The sequence below is a fragment of the Vanellus vanellus genome (assembly GCF_965231255.1).
Source record: "Vanellus vanellus genome assembly, chromosome: 1".
NCBI classification, from domain to species: Eukaryota; Metazoa; Chordata; class Aves; order Charadriiformes; family Charadriidae; genus Vanellus; species Vanellus vanellus.
The window spans coordinates 91412665-91428021 of NC_138905.1; the positions used below are offsets into that span (position 1 = coordinate 91412665).

A 15357-nucleotide genomic window follows, 5' to 3' on the forward strand; every position below is an offset into this window, starting at 1 on the left:
TCATTTCTGGAGTCAGATTACAAGCAGCTTTTGGGATGGAAGCACAGATCCTTCCGGTGCCTTGCTCCCCCCTTCCACTCCCCCCCTCACACCTTCTCTTGCCAAGCCCCTGTGATCAAGGAGATCAGCAAAGCACTCAAAGCACTTCTGATATTGACCCTAATGCTATGGAAAACAAGAAGATGATGTAGCTTTTTTACCTTCTCTTCTTCCCTTTTGGCTTATTACTCTTCTGGTCTTCACTGGCTCCCTTAATTCTTTTTCTCTCTCCATTTCTATCTAGCATGTCCTCTTCTCAACCCACCCCCACAGCATATGGTATCAAGGGTCGCTTAAGGATAAGGCTCTCCCTTTCCCCTACTGCCTGAGTTCATGCCCAGCCCGGGGAGAGAGCAGTCTCCCTCACACCCCTGCCAGGAACCAGCTGTGGTGGAACCCCATGCCATGAGCCCATAGCTGTGAACATGGGGAGGGAGAACATTTCCTTCCCAAGGAGAAATCCAACAAAACAAGGCTGAGGCTGGCTTTCCTTTTTTGGGGGGGAACAGGTGGGACGGGCTCAAGGTGAAGCTGTTTCACCAACCTGGGCACTGCAGAAATACCAGGAATTTTTTTTATTTTTTTTTTTTTTGAGGTGGATACTTTTTTTCCCATTACCTCAAAATCCAGATGAGGAACCATCACCCTTCAACCAAGCCCTGACTGGATGGGGAGAGGTTGGGCCATCTCAGCTGTCGCTGTGGGAAGAGATCAGTAACCCCCAGCACCACCAGCAATCACACCACTACACTGCCTGAGCAGAAGACAAGTAGCATGACTTCACACAAGAAATAAGTCTTGAGGGTTAAACGAACTGAGTTTGCTGGAGGGTTATCCCACACTTCAACAGCAGCCAGAAAGCCAACTACCTGCCCAAGAAGACCAGTAGTTGTCCTGACTGAGGTCTCCTTCAGTAGTGGGTGGCAAATGACTTAAATAGCCATGGGCAACCTCATCCTCCCCTTTTGGATTTGGAGGAAGCCCAGATTGAATCAGGTCCCTCTCTCAGTAACCCAGGTAAAAATAAAATAATGTTCGACCAGAGAGCAGCCCTGAAATTTGCCTGGTGTTAGATTTTTGCTTTAAAATTCAGTCCAACATGTCAAAGCCCTGCTCCTGCTAGCAACAAAGAAAGAGGCTATTGAATGACAAAAGTAACTAAATGTTTGAATACCATTTTAGTCCCCACAAAATGAAATCGCTGAAGGAATTTGCACAGCTTCCCACAGTCTTGTTACTGAATTACTAAACCAGTTTCTCCCAGCCACTTACAAAGCAAAATTATAATCAACTGTAAGATCTGGTATTATGAATACTCAAGAATGAGCTTTTACAAAATAGAAGCTAAAAGGTTTGCAGATCTGTTTCACATCTGTGGCCCTGATATAATCAGTTCCTTCTTGTTTCCTCTTTTAAAGCATTACCACAGCATCTGACCTGTGCTGAAGAGAGGTCCAAAGAGCTAAAAAGTTCCGAGTGCCTCTTAAAACTTCCAGAGAGGCTGAATCAAATGTGTTTTATCAAGAACTCCCTTTCTCTCCATGCATCCACTTTTCATTCATGCTACCTTTTCAAGTAGTAAGAAAGAAAAAAAAGAAAAAAAAAAAAAAGACGACCAAGACTGTAGATGTCTATGCATTTGGAAGCCTGATTTTTGCCTTTGGAAGAGACTTAAAATGTTTCAATTTAGAGAATAGCTTCATGCCTAGAGCAATTTGTGGTGTCTCAGTTTTTAAAATCTTTGTACCTTCATGTTTCTATGGGTGCTGGAGGGAGAAAACACACCCTATTCTCCAAGGTCTCTTCCACTGACTTCACATTGCCTCCTCCTTGTCTTACTGTCTCTCTTGAGGTTTTGCTCCTTCCTTGGTATTTTGATACATAAGCAAGGTGGATGCACTGAGCTATCCCAAACGCACAGCCACAAGGTAAAAGTTATCTCCTGTCTTCCTCTTCTAAATTCTATTTAATGCTGCCCACACAGAGCCCAAAGACTGCTTATTCCCTTTGTCCTGGCTGTGGCCCTGCCAGCAAACAACCTCCTCCCACGGGCAGGACTCAGGTTTTTTGGAGGCTAGCAAGCAGCAGTACTGCTTGTGAGGGCTCCTGGTGTCCCCAGGTTATTTGCATTAGCTGAGCTGGAACCAGAGCAAGCCCCAAGTCATGTACAGAAAGAAATGGCCATCTTCACCCTGTTCAGCTCCCCAGATTTTGGAGGAAGGGAAGATCAGCTCAGGGCTTTGGAGTAGACTGGCAGTCTTACAGCCCCCAACCTGGCCACAGCCCACTGCATAAGCTGTAGACAGGAAAAAAATGCTCAAACCCTTTCCAAGATTGTTATGGAGGGGGACAAGGAGATGGGGGGAAACTGGAAAACAGCTTTCTTCCCACTTGAGGTACTCTCCATTTTACCGGCAATGTGTCAGCATAAACCAACATGCACACTCAAGGCAGGGCTGTAAAACGTGTTACAGCATTTCAAAGCAACTCGGCTAACCTTGTTCATAGATAGTGATTTATGCATATGCAATCACCCCACTACACCATCCCTACCTATGGCTGCAGACATGTTATGCTCAGCACTCTCTCTTCTCTCAGCACCTCCTGACCTGGCAGTGCATGGATGCACACATGAAATGGGAACGGACACCCCTGCCCCAGTGGATTATCTGTCAGTACCGGAAAGGACTGTAACCTAAACCCATCACCTTCCCAGTCCAACATAAACTCAGGAGTGGTGTTGAAAGACAAATCGAAGCGATCCGCTTGGCCAACTCCCAGCACGCCTTCCCTTCCTGCACACTGTTGTGGGACACCACGTCCTGCGGAGAGATCCCCTTCCCCTCGCACCAACCCCACCTGCCCCAACCTCCACTGGAAGCCCTCGAGTTCAATCCTTCCCTGTAGCTCCCAGAAGTTCAGATCTGGGGCTGGGACAGCAGAGCCAGTACATAACACCAGGAAAAGCTCTTTCGGGGCTTGAAGCCCTGCCCACCTCTACAGCCAGATGTTTCATTGAAGTATTAACTAACAGTATTGTACAGTGAGGTGTTGCTAGTGCTTCACACAAGGCTCTGGAGCCAGTTGTCCAAGGTGACAAACTCCTTTCTTTACCTATTTGTTAGACTCTGACTGTATGCAGCCCCTTTGACCCGTACCTCCCCGCTGAATTCTCCAAAGCTGACATCTTCTGACTGTCCGTAACTGTGAAGCCTGGTCCTATCACCTGCTGGGGTCAATCGATCTTCTTGTGTATTAAGCTACATTTCAGCCACGAGCCCTGCTCAGCATCAAACAGTGTATCTGCCCCAGTGGCTGTTGTCTGTGCTGCCTCAGGGTACAGCCACAGCCTTATGCCCTCACAGCCGGGAAGGGCACTGCAGGACAGTCCTCTCCTTCCCCAGTGACCCCAGTCGGCCGTCTCCCTCAGGCAGAACCATAAAATCATAGAATGGTTTAGGTTGAAAAGGACCTTGAAGATCATCAAGTTCCAACCCCCCTGCCATAGACAAGGATACTTCCCACTAGACCAGGTTGCCCAAGGCCACATCCAGCCTGGCCTTAAACACCTCCAGGGATGGGGCCTCAACAACCTCTCTGGGCAACCTGTTCCAGTGCCTCACCACCCTCACAGTGAAAAATTTCTTCCTAATGTTTAATCTAAACCTGCCCTCTTCCAGTTTGAAGCCATTGCCCCTCGTCCTGTCACTACATGCCCTAGTAAAAAGTCCTTCCCCAGCTCTCCTGTAGGCCCCTTTTAGGTACTAGAAGGCCGCAATAAGGTCTCCCTGGAGCCTTCTCTTCGCCAGGCCGAACAGCCCCCCCCCAACTCTCTCAGCCTTTCCTCACAGGAGAGGTGCTCCAGCCCTTGGAAGGTTCAGCACACCAGGTCCCTCCTAGTGTAGCTTGCTAGTGAAAGACTCCATCTCTGTCAGAGGTTTGGGTTGGTAATACTTAACCCAATGTCTCACCCGAGGCTCACTTGCACCTCCAAGACCCCTGCAATTTCAGCGAAAGGCTGGGCCAAACCAGAGCAGCACCCTCAGCTCTGATTTCTGCTGAGCTACGCACCACAGCCCCTTATGATTCAGGTGGCTGCGCTCTGGGAGAAGGCCAGGGGAACTGGTCCCTCTAGCAAAGCCTGTTCCTTCCATCAGCTTCCACAACCCACAGCAGGAGAGAAAGTGCCACGAACGGTGGTGATGGGGCAGTGATTCACTATCAGCATTAAGCCACAAATGAAACAGAGCATGCCGAACCCGCGTGTGCAGACACAACTCTCAAGGCTGAGGGCCTAGGACGAGGCTGACAAGGCCGTTAATCTTGTTTGTGCCAAATTCCTGCTTCTCACACGCCTGCGGCCGGCTCCCACAGTCTTTTTACCTACACAGCTCCTGTCTGGCAAGTCGGGTCTTCCTCTGAGGAGCAGGAGGGGACCAGCAATGGGCTGTGCACATGCCACAGGGTGTTATTTCCTTTCCTTGTCCACCTCCGGGAGCCACACCAAAAACAGCCCATGGCCGGGCATTGCCAAAGCACCAGCAGGATGAGGGGGACAGATCCAAATCAGAGAGATCAAGGGAGGGCAGGAGGCCGGACCGTGCAGGCGGCCACCCCACCCTTCCTGCTTCCTCCCGGGCTTTAGTTCAGCGCTCTCCAGCCTAAAAAACATTCATCTCCCCCACCTCCCTCCCCCAAGCAGAGAATTACCCATTTGGATGTTTCTCTCCATCAGCGTTTTATGCGCCTGCTGCTTATCTCCACAACTGTTGCACTGTGGGTTTTTTCATTTTTAGGGTTTTTTTTTTTTCACCGCACAGCAGCATCCTGTGGATTTTTCCAGCAAAGCCACCGAGGAGCTCTGCTGGGCAAAGCGCCGCTGCGACACCAGGCACTCCCCCATTCAAAGGGCCTTTCCTGGAGAGCAGGTACCGAAGATGGCCTTAGGAGGAGGCTGCTTCCACGCTTCCTCGGGCATGGCTGCTTGGTCTTTCTGAGCTCTCGGCACGCCGGTGATGGAAACTGGAGGTGGGGAGCGCTGCACCCACAGGCACTGTTGAGGCGAGATCCCCGCACCTTGTTTTAGCAGAGCACAGGCTCGCGTCCACGAAAGCACGGAGCGCTGGCTCTTCCTCCTCTCGCCACTTCCTCCTCCTCCCTGCCAGCTCCAAATAAGGAGCTTCTGCCACAAATCCTGCCCTTCATAATTCATGTGCAAACTACAAGAGGAGACAGGAAGCAGAAAAACCTGTTCCCACTCCCAGTCGTGCCCCCCCCCCCCCCCCGAGCTGCATTTGCTCCCCATCATTTGAGATTTCAGGTGTTCAAAGCAGTCACCTACCAGTCCCTTCTTCGGGAGTGATAAATGAGTTTGCATTTTACTGTGGCAGGGCAGATCAGAAAGGTCTAGAACAAGGGTGACAAAAAGACAGCTTCAAAAAAGTTAAACCACATGTTTGCAGGGCCCCTCCCAGCCACAGCTAAGGAATGCTTGAAGGCCAAAAAAGAAGCTTTCTCTTTTTTTTTTTTTTTTTTTTTTTGGTCTGAAAGGATAAGAGGAAGGAGTGGGACAATCGAATCTGGTTTCAGTTTATTTCCAGAATTTTACTGTACAAAATATGCAAAGTGTAAAACGGTTTTATGTTTCAGTTTAAAAACAACAAAACCCCCATCCAGCTATAACTTAAGAGAACCCAGCTTGGAACAGAACAATTTACTAGGCTAGACCCACAGTGCATTAATGTCACAGACACCAGGAATTCGCTTACTTAAGTTCACAATTAGAAAAAAACAGAAAGACCATGTACCATCGCAGTTAAAGTCACATGTGCAAAGAGGAGGGGGGAAAAAAAAAAAAAGAAGGAAAGAAATGCTGGTTAGTGTCTATTAATTAGAAAACCTTGGCAAAACCCATCTTACTATACACAGTTCGTGTAGAAAAAAGTATTACACAGTGATCAAAAGAGGGTGAGGGAAGGGCGTTCGCTCCCACCCCCTTCCCCAAGACACAATAATGCTGAATCAAAGAAACAGGCACAGAAGAGTGTAAGATTCCTTCACAGTTACGCCTGCGCAGGTAGCCAGCCACAGCACTCTCCCTGTCCCCATGCACGCAGGGGACAGATACCCCCCAAGCTTCGTTAGCACTGGTGAGAGGTGCCCAGGAAGCAGCCAGAGGGAAGGATTCCCTCTCTCGGCAGAGCAGACGCAGGGCACGGCTGGCTGCCTGCTGCCCGCAGGGCTTCGGTACATTACGGGGATAAAAACGTAGTCTCTTGGAGGGTTGCAGAGGGGCAGATAACACCAGCAGCTGGTGCTGCGGGAACCTGGCGCAGGAGTATCCCAAAGCGATTCGCACCGGTCACAGAGCAGCTGTCGGAATGGCAACTTTTGGTCATCATCCATCGGAGGCAGCAGCCTGAACACGGGAGGATGCATATTCCTGTAGGAGACTTCATGGCCCAAAGCCATCTCTTTTAGGAGAACAGAAATTTGGGGGGTTTAAATTTTTTTTATAAAAAAAAAAAAAAAAAAAAAACACCAAAAAAACAACCCAACAGCTCAATCCCAAGAGCGCTTCCTTCTTAACACAGTTTAAACACTGAACCACCGAGCCTGGCTTGAGGCTTTAGCCATGTATAACACACACATCTATAAGGGAAAAAGCACACAGACACACAAGCTGAATGAGAAAACAGACATCTGTGCACCCATCTCATGAACAGCTCTCATACGGCAGGGCAGAACCGAGCGCAACTGAATAGCAGAGTCTGGGACCAGACAACAGCATTTTTGCAAAAGACTGCCAGACTTTTGTTTTACCTCTGAAAAGGGCAGATTTACAAGTTTTGGTAAGCAAGATGAAATTGGCTTGAATAGGTTTCCACGTTTAGCATGGCATGGATCTTTCCGGTTTCTTCAGCAGCAAGCGTTGGAAACGAGTACATCTCAAACAAGACTCTTAAAAGCTACTTATGCAGGGCCAGCTTCAGGAACTGCTTCCCCACAGCTTTTGGCATACTTGGCAAAAGCTGATTCCCAAGGCTTTGTGTGGAGATTCCCTTCCCAAAGGAAAATATTAAGAGGCTCCATGAGGGCTGGGATTTGCTCGGACCTCCCCCAAACTTGTACCTTACCACGAGCTGCTCCCAAGCTCCAAGCTGTAGCCCCAGCACCTCCCATCCCAGTGGATACTTGTTCCCAGCATCCCATCCCAGTGGATACTTGTTCTGCCTCAACAAGGAACTTAAGGGGAAAAACACAGGGAGGGGAGGACGGGAGCTGGAGGAACCTAAGTCGCTGGAAGGAAAATTTTTAGAGGCAGAAGTCAGAGGAACAGCTGGCAGAGGCTGAAATCAGATCTGCCTTTCTCTCTGATATCCCCCTTCAGGGGGGGAATGCTCTTGAAGGCACCAAAGACAACCCCTGAAGCAGGAGCTGACCTTGCTCTGTGAGCAAGCTGCATCAAGCCACCCCTTCCATGCATGGTGCATCCCACCCCAGCCACCTTGCTGCCTACAGGGGTGCGAAGGTGGAAACATCTCCCCTGCACGGGGTGAAAACCAGTAGTTGCAAGCAGCCCCTCCACCTCCCCAAGCTGACCACAGGAGCTTGGTCAGGGACTACAGGTACGCTGTGGAGAGGAGTGCTAAGATGCTTACGCTTCCGAGAGTGCTGCAGCCACATGACAATGAGGGGCTAACAGATGTGCCACCAACCTTTGCCCGGCCCTAGTTAGAGGACTGGCAAGGTATTAAGGGTCTAATATCTGTCCCTGTGCTCCTCAAAGTTGCAAGAAGTCAGACTCTTTAGCCATGAAAGAGAAAGCCAGCCTTCACGGGAACCCACAGCCATTTCCACCCGCTCTGGAACAGCTGAAAGCCTTAGCTGCGTCTGGTTTTGGAAGATCTCAGCATGGCTTTGGATTTAGGCTATAACAAGTCTGAGAGCAGAAAACAAAGCCTTTAAAGCATCCGAGCAGCATACTTGAGGAAAAACACCAATGTGGAAGAGAGGAGTGGGTCAACATCACTCCCGGCTAGGCAACATGGCACCCAATTGCATGCCTACAGTGAGGGATGATAGTGAAGGATGTCCAGTGCAACTATCTCCTCTAAGGGGGGACATTGCCCACTTCACCACCAATGGGGTTATCTTATAAACCACATGAATTCTAAAAGAAAAAAAAAAAAAAAAAAACCACAACAATTCCCAGGCGGGTACAAGCATCCAGGCTAGGAAACAGGAGGGAGAATATGTGCAAGGAGATCCTGTAAGATAGGAGAGGCATTCGGAGGAAAACAGCCTGCACTTGGCTGGCAAACCTTACAAGCCTTATTTATGCTCAGCTCTTGGCAAGCTCTGCAGGAGTAAGGACTGCAGGATTTTGGATCAGAGCTTCACTCCCTGTGACTCGATTCTTACTCATTAGCTGGCTATAAACAGAGTTAAACAAACCAGTCTGCTCTCACTGCTCAGTATTTTTATGAAGAGTCTAAATTCCTGTAGATGCCACAGATCCATCTGTGGATCTCAAAGCACTTGACTAGTTGGAGTTTAGCCTCACAACACCCCAGTGAGGTAGGTATGACAGTGGCTCCCTGATTTTGCATGGAGGGGAAACAGGAGAGACCCCAAAAAATAAAATATCATAAAAACCCCCAACAAAAACAGGGAATACTCGGGAGTCCCAATTTTCCCCCTTTAGTCTGTCCTCACCCCTAAGCATGCTGCATCTCTAAGGAGACCATTTGAGAGGCCACGTCCTCTCCTTCAGATTTCATCAAGCAAAGCACTCACACTGCTGACACAGGGAAGAGCAGTTAACGCAGGAGTTGACCCCACTGACAGTGTCCTTTTCGGCAGCAGGCAGAAAAGGCAGTGCTGAACCACAGCGCACAGATGAAGAAGCAGACCCAGAGCAAGCACATGCCGCTTCTGTCTGGCTGTCCATGTGTTCAAGGATTTAATGCTATTAAGACATGAGTTTCCTGAGCAAATACTGTCAGACAACGGCCCTCGTCAGGGAGGGAAAAGGAAAGGGGAAGGAAATCCTGGGAAAGTAAGGAAGTTTTGCAGAGGTGTCTGAGACAAGGTGCTCTCATGTGCATGGCACACCCAAGCCCCTGGCAAGGTGGTTCTTGTTCTGGCTACACAGAAATTAGCCAATTCAGCCACAGGCAGTAGCCTCCATACAGGTGTAAGTGCTCCACAGTCTCCCACGCTACTCCCAGTCTCTCCCACCTTGCTGGTTATGCACATCATAAGAGCCAGATACACGCATCCTCAGGAGAGCCAAGTGTGAGACACTATATGATCCTCTTCCTTTTTTTTTTTTCCAGGAGGGAATAAAATAATCTATTTTTCCAAAATAAAACACTGCAAAGGCCACAGTCAATAAAGGAGTCCCTGTACAGGCTACCAGAAAGCCTGACCTAGAAAGAAACCCAAACACTAAATTTAGAGAAGGGAAAACTCTACCTACTTCCCATCCTTTAAGGGACACAGGCCCGATCCTGTCATGTACCACACCATCTACTTTCTTCACAACCACGTCTGGCACATTACATGGAGAAGACAGGATCCAGGTAACTACCACGCACTTGTAAAGAAGGTGCAGGAGACTGCAGGTCTCACCTGGATGGGGAATCAACACTTTGGACCCTCGCTCACCAGGGTGCTCCTTTGATCCCAAGAGGACTATCTGCAGGCACTCTTGGACGTGCAGCTCCATCGCTGCTGAAGCTGGAAGAGGCTACATGCCCTGCACCCCTGCTTAAGGTGGCTGCTCCCTCCCATCACCTTGTGGTGGGCACCAGTCAGCCCACACCAGCCATACCATGCAGGACTGGCAGAGCCCCACTCCCGGCTCTTAGCCAGGCCACCTCGTGCTGGTGGGAGTTGGGGGGCAGCCCCACAAGCTGGTGAAGGAGCCCAGGGAAGGCCAAAGGGGACGTGAAGGGCTGTCACAACTCCCCTTGGAAGACAATGCAACCTGGCAGCCAAAGGCACTGGTTTATGTACCTTGCTGAACTGGGGCCCTCTGTGTTAAGACACCAGTGTGGAGGGCAGGTCAGATCCTGCCCGATAAAGATATTTGCATGGCAAAAGACTGAGGGGGGCAGAAAGAAGGCAGCATTTGCACTCACACAGGCAAATCCATCGCTGCAAAGCTGGGGGGTGGATCTCTGAGAGACCTGACTGAAGGCAGGTCCCTGCCAGCCTCAGAGCTGGCTCCAGAGTCACACGATGCCCTGTGCCAGCAATCAGACTTCAGACATTGCTTTAGAGGCTCATCGTTAAAAGCAAACCTTTCAAAACTCCACAAGTCTCAGACAACAAGACTCATACATGAAAGCTGCACTGATGGGCAAAGGCGGCCTTACAAACCAAACCACAACTCAAGAGCTAACGCATCTCTCGCAGGAGCAGATCCCAGCACTGAGCAGAAATTCCGGCAGTACTGAAAGGCCAAGAAAGGCAGGCAGATTTTCAACATTCAAACAAAGTTTGGTATTTCTTAGCTATAGTTGAAGGCGTATGGTGGGGAAGGACACACTGCAGTGTTTCCAGAGCACAGCAGTTCTCCAAACCAAGTGCACATGGCAGAGGTCAGCCCTTCCCTGGCTCCTCTCCTCAAGGAGGGAAGTGCTTTTGCCCATCTTTTCCTCCAGACACACTCGAAGCACTCAAAGGGAGAGGCGCATTCCTGCCTGCACCCCCCCTTCCCCTCAAAGAGGCTGTCAGACATAGGGAGGGTCTGTGATTTATCTGAGGAGGAGCCAGCTACTCACCCACCCTGCCCCAGTGCAAATACGCAGCCCTTGCAGGTGCAAAAAGAACTGGTGGTAAGGCAGACGCTGAGGGCACCGTGGCTACAGAAACGCATTAGGAAAGCCAGACGGAAGGAGACAGAAACAGGGAGCCTCAGGAGTGCCTGACACAGATGCAGGCAAACATGAAAGAGGGGAGCAGGTGAGAGACAACAGGGAGCTGTGCCACACAGAATGGTTTCACTAACAAGCACTGGTAGGAAAAAAGAAATAAAAAAAATTGAAGAGCTGCAAGATGGGCTGATCCAGTTCAAGACAAGCAGCTTCAGAGACACAGAGAGTAAAACCATCCCACTACTCTCGTACAGGTCCAGCACAGACAGAAGAGGACAAGTGGAGAGGAGGAAAAGAATAAAAGTCTTCAGTCTCCAGATTAGGTGGCTCACAGAAGCAGCCCTCTCACACCCACCCTTTGATGCCCTCTCCTCCCCGAGTGAACAGGGACCGCAACTCCCCGCTGTGCAAGCCAGTTTCTACAGCGGAGAGGTGAGCAACGTGTTCTCAGAAACAGCTACAGGTTGCAAAAGTGGAGACACAAAAGCGCAGGCGCGCGCATGGCGTAAGGCAGCACTCCAACAAAAATACCGACATTGCAATCGTGCGGAGAGAGAGCGAGCGTGAGATTTACAGTATGCCTGGAAAGGAGGGGAGGAAAGGAAAAAAAAAAAAAAAAAAAATCTGTTCTGTCTCCAAGGCTGAGCTAACTGAGCCAAGTCACCCTGTCGCCTCTTAAGATATTTCTTTCTAGATAAGATATCCCAACTCCCCCCTCCCCTTTCCAAATAAAGTGCAGATGGTCAAATATTACTGGTCCATCATCTGCCAGTTTCAGTCAGCATTGGGGAAATTAAACCCAAAAGCACAATATTGAAAAAAAAAAAAATCCCCAAACAACCCACCCTCAAAATCCCTTAGACTGAAGTCTCAGACTGTAAGCGGAGGACAAATTTATGAGATTTAGGGTCTATGAACTCTTCTGAGAGTTTGATGAAGGGGATTTTCTTCACATTAACAACAAGGCTGAAGTCCAAGCACTTGAGGACAAAAACAATGCCGTCTTGTAACCCGCTTGTGACCGCTTCCTCGCTGACAAGCGTCCACTGCTTGGAGAACCAGCGATCCCTGTCGTACTGGAGGGTTGGGCCTGGGTTGAGGTAACGCTCCAGGAATGCCTGCCAAGAGAGGGACACGCATTAGTGCCGGTCCCACAACTCGCTCTGCATCGATGCTCTCTTCCCAACCCCAGCTACAGCTCCACGAGCACAGGCTTGCCACACTGTAAATGGTTTCAAGCTTCCATGCTTCAGGAGATATCTTCTCCCCAGTCCCTTGCAACCTTTCAGACCCCAGGAGCAGACACAACCACAATCCTCTTTCAGCCCATCCTAGCAAGCTTGCAAGGTCATAGTCCTGACTTCTGCTGTCAGCACTGCCATCTGGCAGCAGTTTGGTAGAGCAGAGGTCATTTTTCCCTTACCAGCCCCATAACCCACACCAAAACCGCAGTCCCTGGCAGGCAGATGGGACAGGTGGCCCACCCTACTTCAGGCCAAGCTAAGGTGGAAAGCAGAGGTTTCCATGTCTGCAGCCTGACTGAGGCTGCAGAACTGAAAGCAGAAAAGGGAGTGCCATTTGACGTTGCCTGTGTTTTAAAGTCTCCTTTGCAATCTTAATGGCATCAGAACTCCCCCTTGCGTACCTGGGCAGAGTCCTAGGTGGATCCTATGAAGAGGGTGTTAAGCCCCATCTCTTGACAGCATTTCTGCTCTTAGCATAATAAGTCCTGGGTCAATGCCCAGGAGTGAATTCTTGCTTTTCTAACCCTTCTCGAGGACTGTGGGGTGTTCTTAGAGGGGAAGGTGGAGAGTGGGGGGGGACTGTGTGACCTGTTTCCCTCACCATTCAGTCCCTCCTGGTGTCTGCAAGTCAACAGTCACAGTGCGAAGTGGCAAACTGATGTTTGACCAAGTGGCCCACGAATTAGAAACACTGTCAGACAAGACGGGGATGTAGGTGATAATTAGAAGCAATCCAAAATGCAGCAGTGTAAAGGGGAAAAAGAAAATGAGAAAAAAAAAAATGGTCCTTTGCAGGTTGCCACCTGCATCATGCTGCTACCATGAGCCAGCTGGGTGAACATCCTGTGACTCAAGGCCACCGTCTCGGACACTTCTTTGGTACTCCTTTTGCTGAACTGGATATGGGAAAAATTATCCCATAGGCACTTTCAGATAAAAAGAGACAGATGATGATGTAGAGGAAACACTACTTCCCTTTAAGACCTGGTGCAACCTACAATGCACTGATCATATCACAGGCAGCAACTGTGAAAACCTCCGCTCACCTCCGCTCGCCTCCCCTGACAATTTTCTGTTCTGCATGTATACATAGGTGTGCCATTCCTTTCTCTCTCCTCCCTGCACCAATGTTAGAGAAAGCGTTACCTTTGGTGTCATGTTATTGGTGATGCAGAAGGACAAGTGTTGCAAGATGCTCTCCATGCTGTGGTACTGTTGCTGGCGGGTGGTGCGAAGGTACTTCTGCAGAGCTCTTGCCATGGAGGGAAAAATTGCCTGGGCTGCTTCTCGGGGGTCCATCATCTCTCCTGGAGCTTTCTGCTGTTCCTCTGCCTGGAGGCGTTTGATGTGAGTGAAAGCCTCCTCTACTGCAACCACAAGCCTGCGGAAGGAAAATCGAGACAGCAAGAGTCACACCAAGATAGGTAGGATGGGTCTGTGGTTAAGGCAGAGCCTGGGAGTCAGGATTTACAAGCTCCTATTCCCATCTCTGCCACTGACTCACTGCTTGCCATCACAAAATTTATGTAAAACGTTCTCTACTGACAGTCTGAGGGGTAGACAGCAGCTTTTCTTTCTTTGCCCAAGCCATCCAGCAACTGAGGGTCATAAACCAGGATTAATACTTTAAATGCCTGAGTGTCATACTTGGTTCTGCCAACACAGCATAAACATCAGCTGCGTGACTCAAACAAGACACAGCTGCCCTTATGCTTAATGCACATCTGAAAACAACGGTTCCAGCATACAGTACTGCAGTGTGAAACGTAAAGAGAGGCAAGCAGTCAGGAAAGGGCTGGCTACAAACTAGCACGACCCAGGACACAGACTGCTCCGTGACCCTCTGTGCTTACAAGCTGCAGTCTGCTCCCATTTATATCAACTGGGAAGAGACCGCCAAATGACTGTTCTGCGCCCCTCCACTGAACAGTGAGGGGGCTCCCGTCTTCACTCCTAATGCTGCAGCTACAGACATCCTCTGCAAACCGTTCCTGTGTTGGCACAGGTGAGCAAACACAAAGACCACACCATAAAAAGGCAAACAGATGCCAAACGACACTTGCAAGTTAGTCCAGTACTAAATAACAAGTGAGGGGCTACACTGCAGTTAGTGAGGAAAAAGCAATGATAATGGAAGAGCCACCCAACAAAACTCTTTTACCCCTCCAGACAGGACTTGTTTCACGCTGAATTTCCACTCAAGTTACCAACCACTGTCCACACTGCCTTCAATACCCAAAGCATCTTAAAGCCAGGGGAAGCTGCCTCATGGCTAGCAGAGGTACAGCATACCACATTCAGACTATACACGAGGAACAGCACGAGAAGCCCTGACCACTGCCTACTTTGTTAATTTTACTTGCGTGAGGTGGAAATCGGTTTCTAATCTCCTCGTGTCTTTTTGTTGCAACACTGACCGTTCTCCTTTGAAACATCTGGCCTGGTCTTCTAGCGACTGATGGTTTTCCTCTGACTAAGCAGCTGTTCTAACCAAACTCAGCAAGCAAGGGAGATGTGCCCGAGTTAGGATGCTACACTGCATGGAAAGGAAAAGTTTAGTTTCCTATTGCTCCAAGGCTGGAAGAGAGCCCAAAAGACAGCAGCTATGGAACACAGGTCAGCCCGAAGCAGGCTATGGGGGGGAACGCACCATGCCAGCACCTTCCCAACGAAATACAAACCGCCAAAAGAAAACACAAAACAAGCCAGCTCCTTCCAGTTATGGCACATTCCTTCCAAACACAGCTCAGTTCAGGAGTGCCTGCCTGTAAGCGACTTGCCTCAAACAGTTAGGTACATTAACTACAAATTGTAATTAGGTTCCAGAGCAAATAGAGGCACTATCTCAGGTCACCTCAATAAAGCATCGACTCTGCAGCCCAAGCGTGACTGGCGGGAAAACACACCCGTATTCCAAAATAAAATGCAACCAGTTCTGGTCAGGTCTTTCCTCCCCAACTCATTGAAAAGGGTAAACTGCCCTTTTTAGTAGTCTGCAAACACAAATATTCTCCTTGCCCACGAACAGGCAACACCAAGCACTCCACCGATCCTGTCCCTGGATTACTTGAGCTGAGACGACAAGCCTGGGCATGGGGGAAATAATGGGATTCCCTACAGCAAGTAACTACAGATTTGTCAAGTGCTGGACTGTTCCCTAATCCGTGACATTGCATTAGCTTATCTGG

General features: G+C 49.4%; 1 protein-coding gene across 1 annotated transcript in view; it reads right to left on the reverse strand.

Annotated features, from left to right (window-relative positions):
* Positions 1–11782: 11782 nt before the first annotated feature.
* Positions 11783–15357, reverse strand: part of VANGL1 (VANGL planar cell polarity protein 1) — a gene marked incomplete at both ends in the record, with an annotated part of 34713 nt that continues 31138 nt past the window's right edge. The window contains 2 exons of the mRNA XM_082485823.1: positions 11783–12043; positions 13316–13550. Of these exons, the coding sequence (XP_082341949.1) occupies positions 11783–12043; positions 13316–13550 (496 nt within the window). The remainder of the gene's footprint in view (positions 12044–13315; positions 13551–15357) is intronic.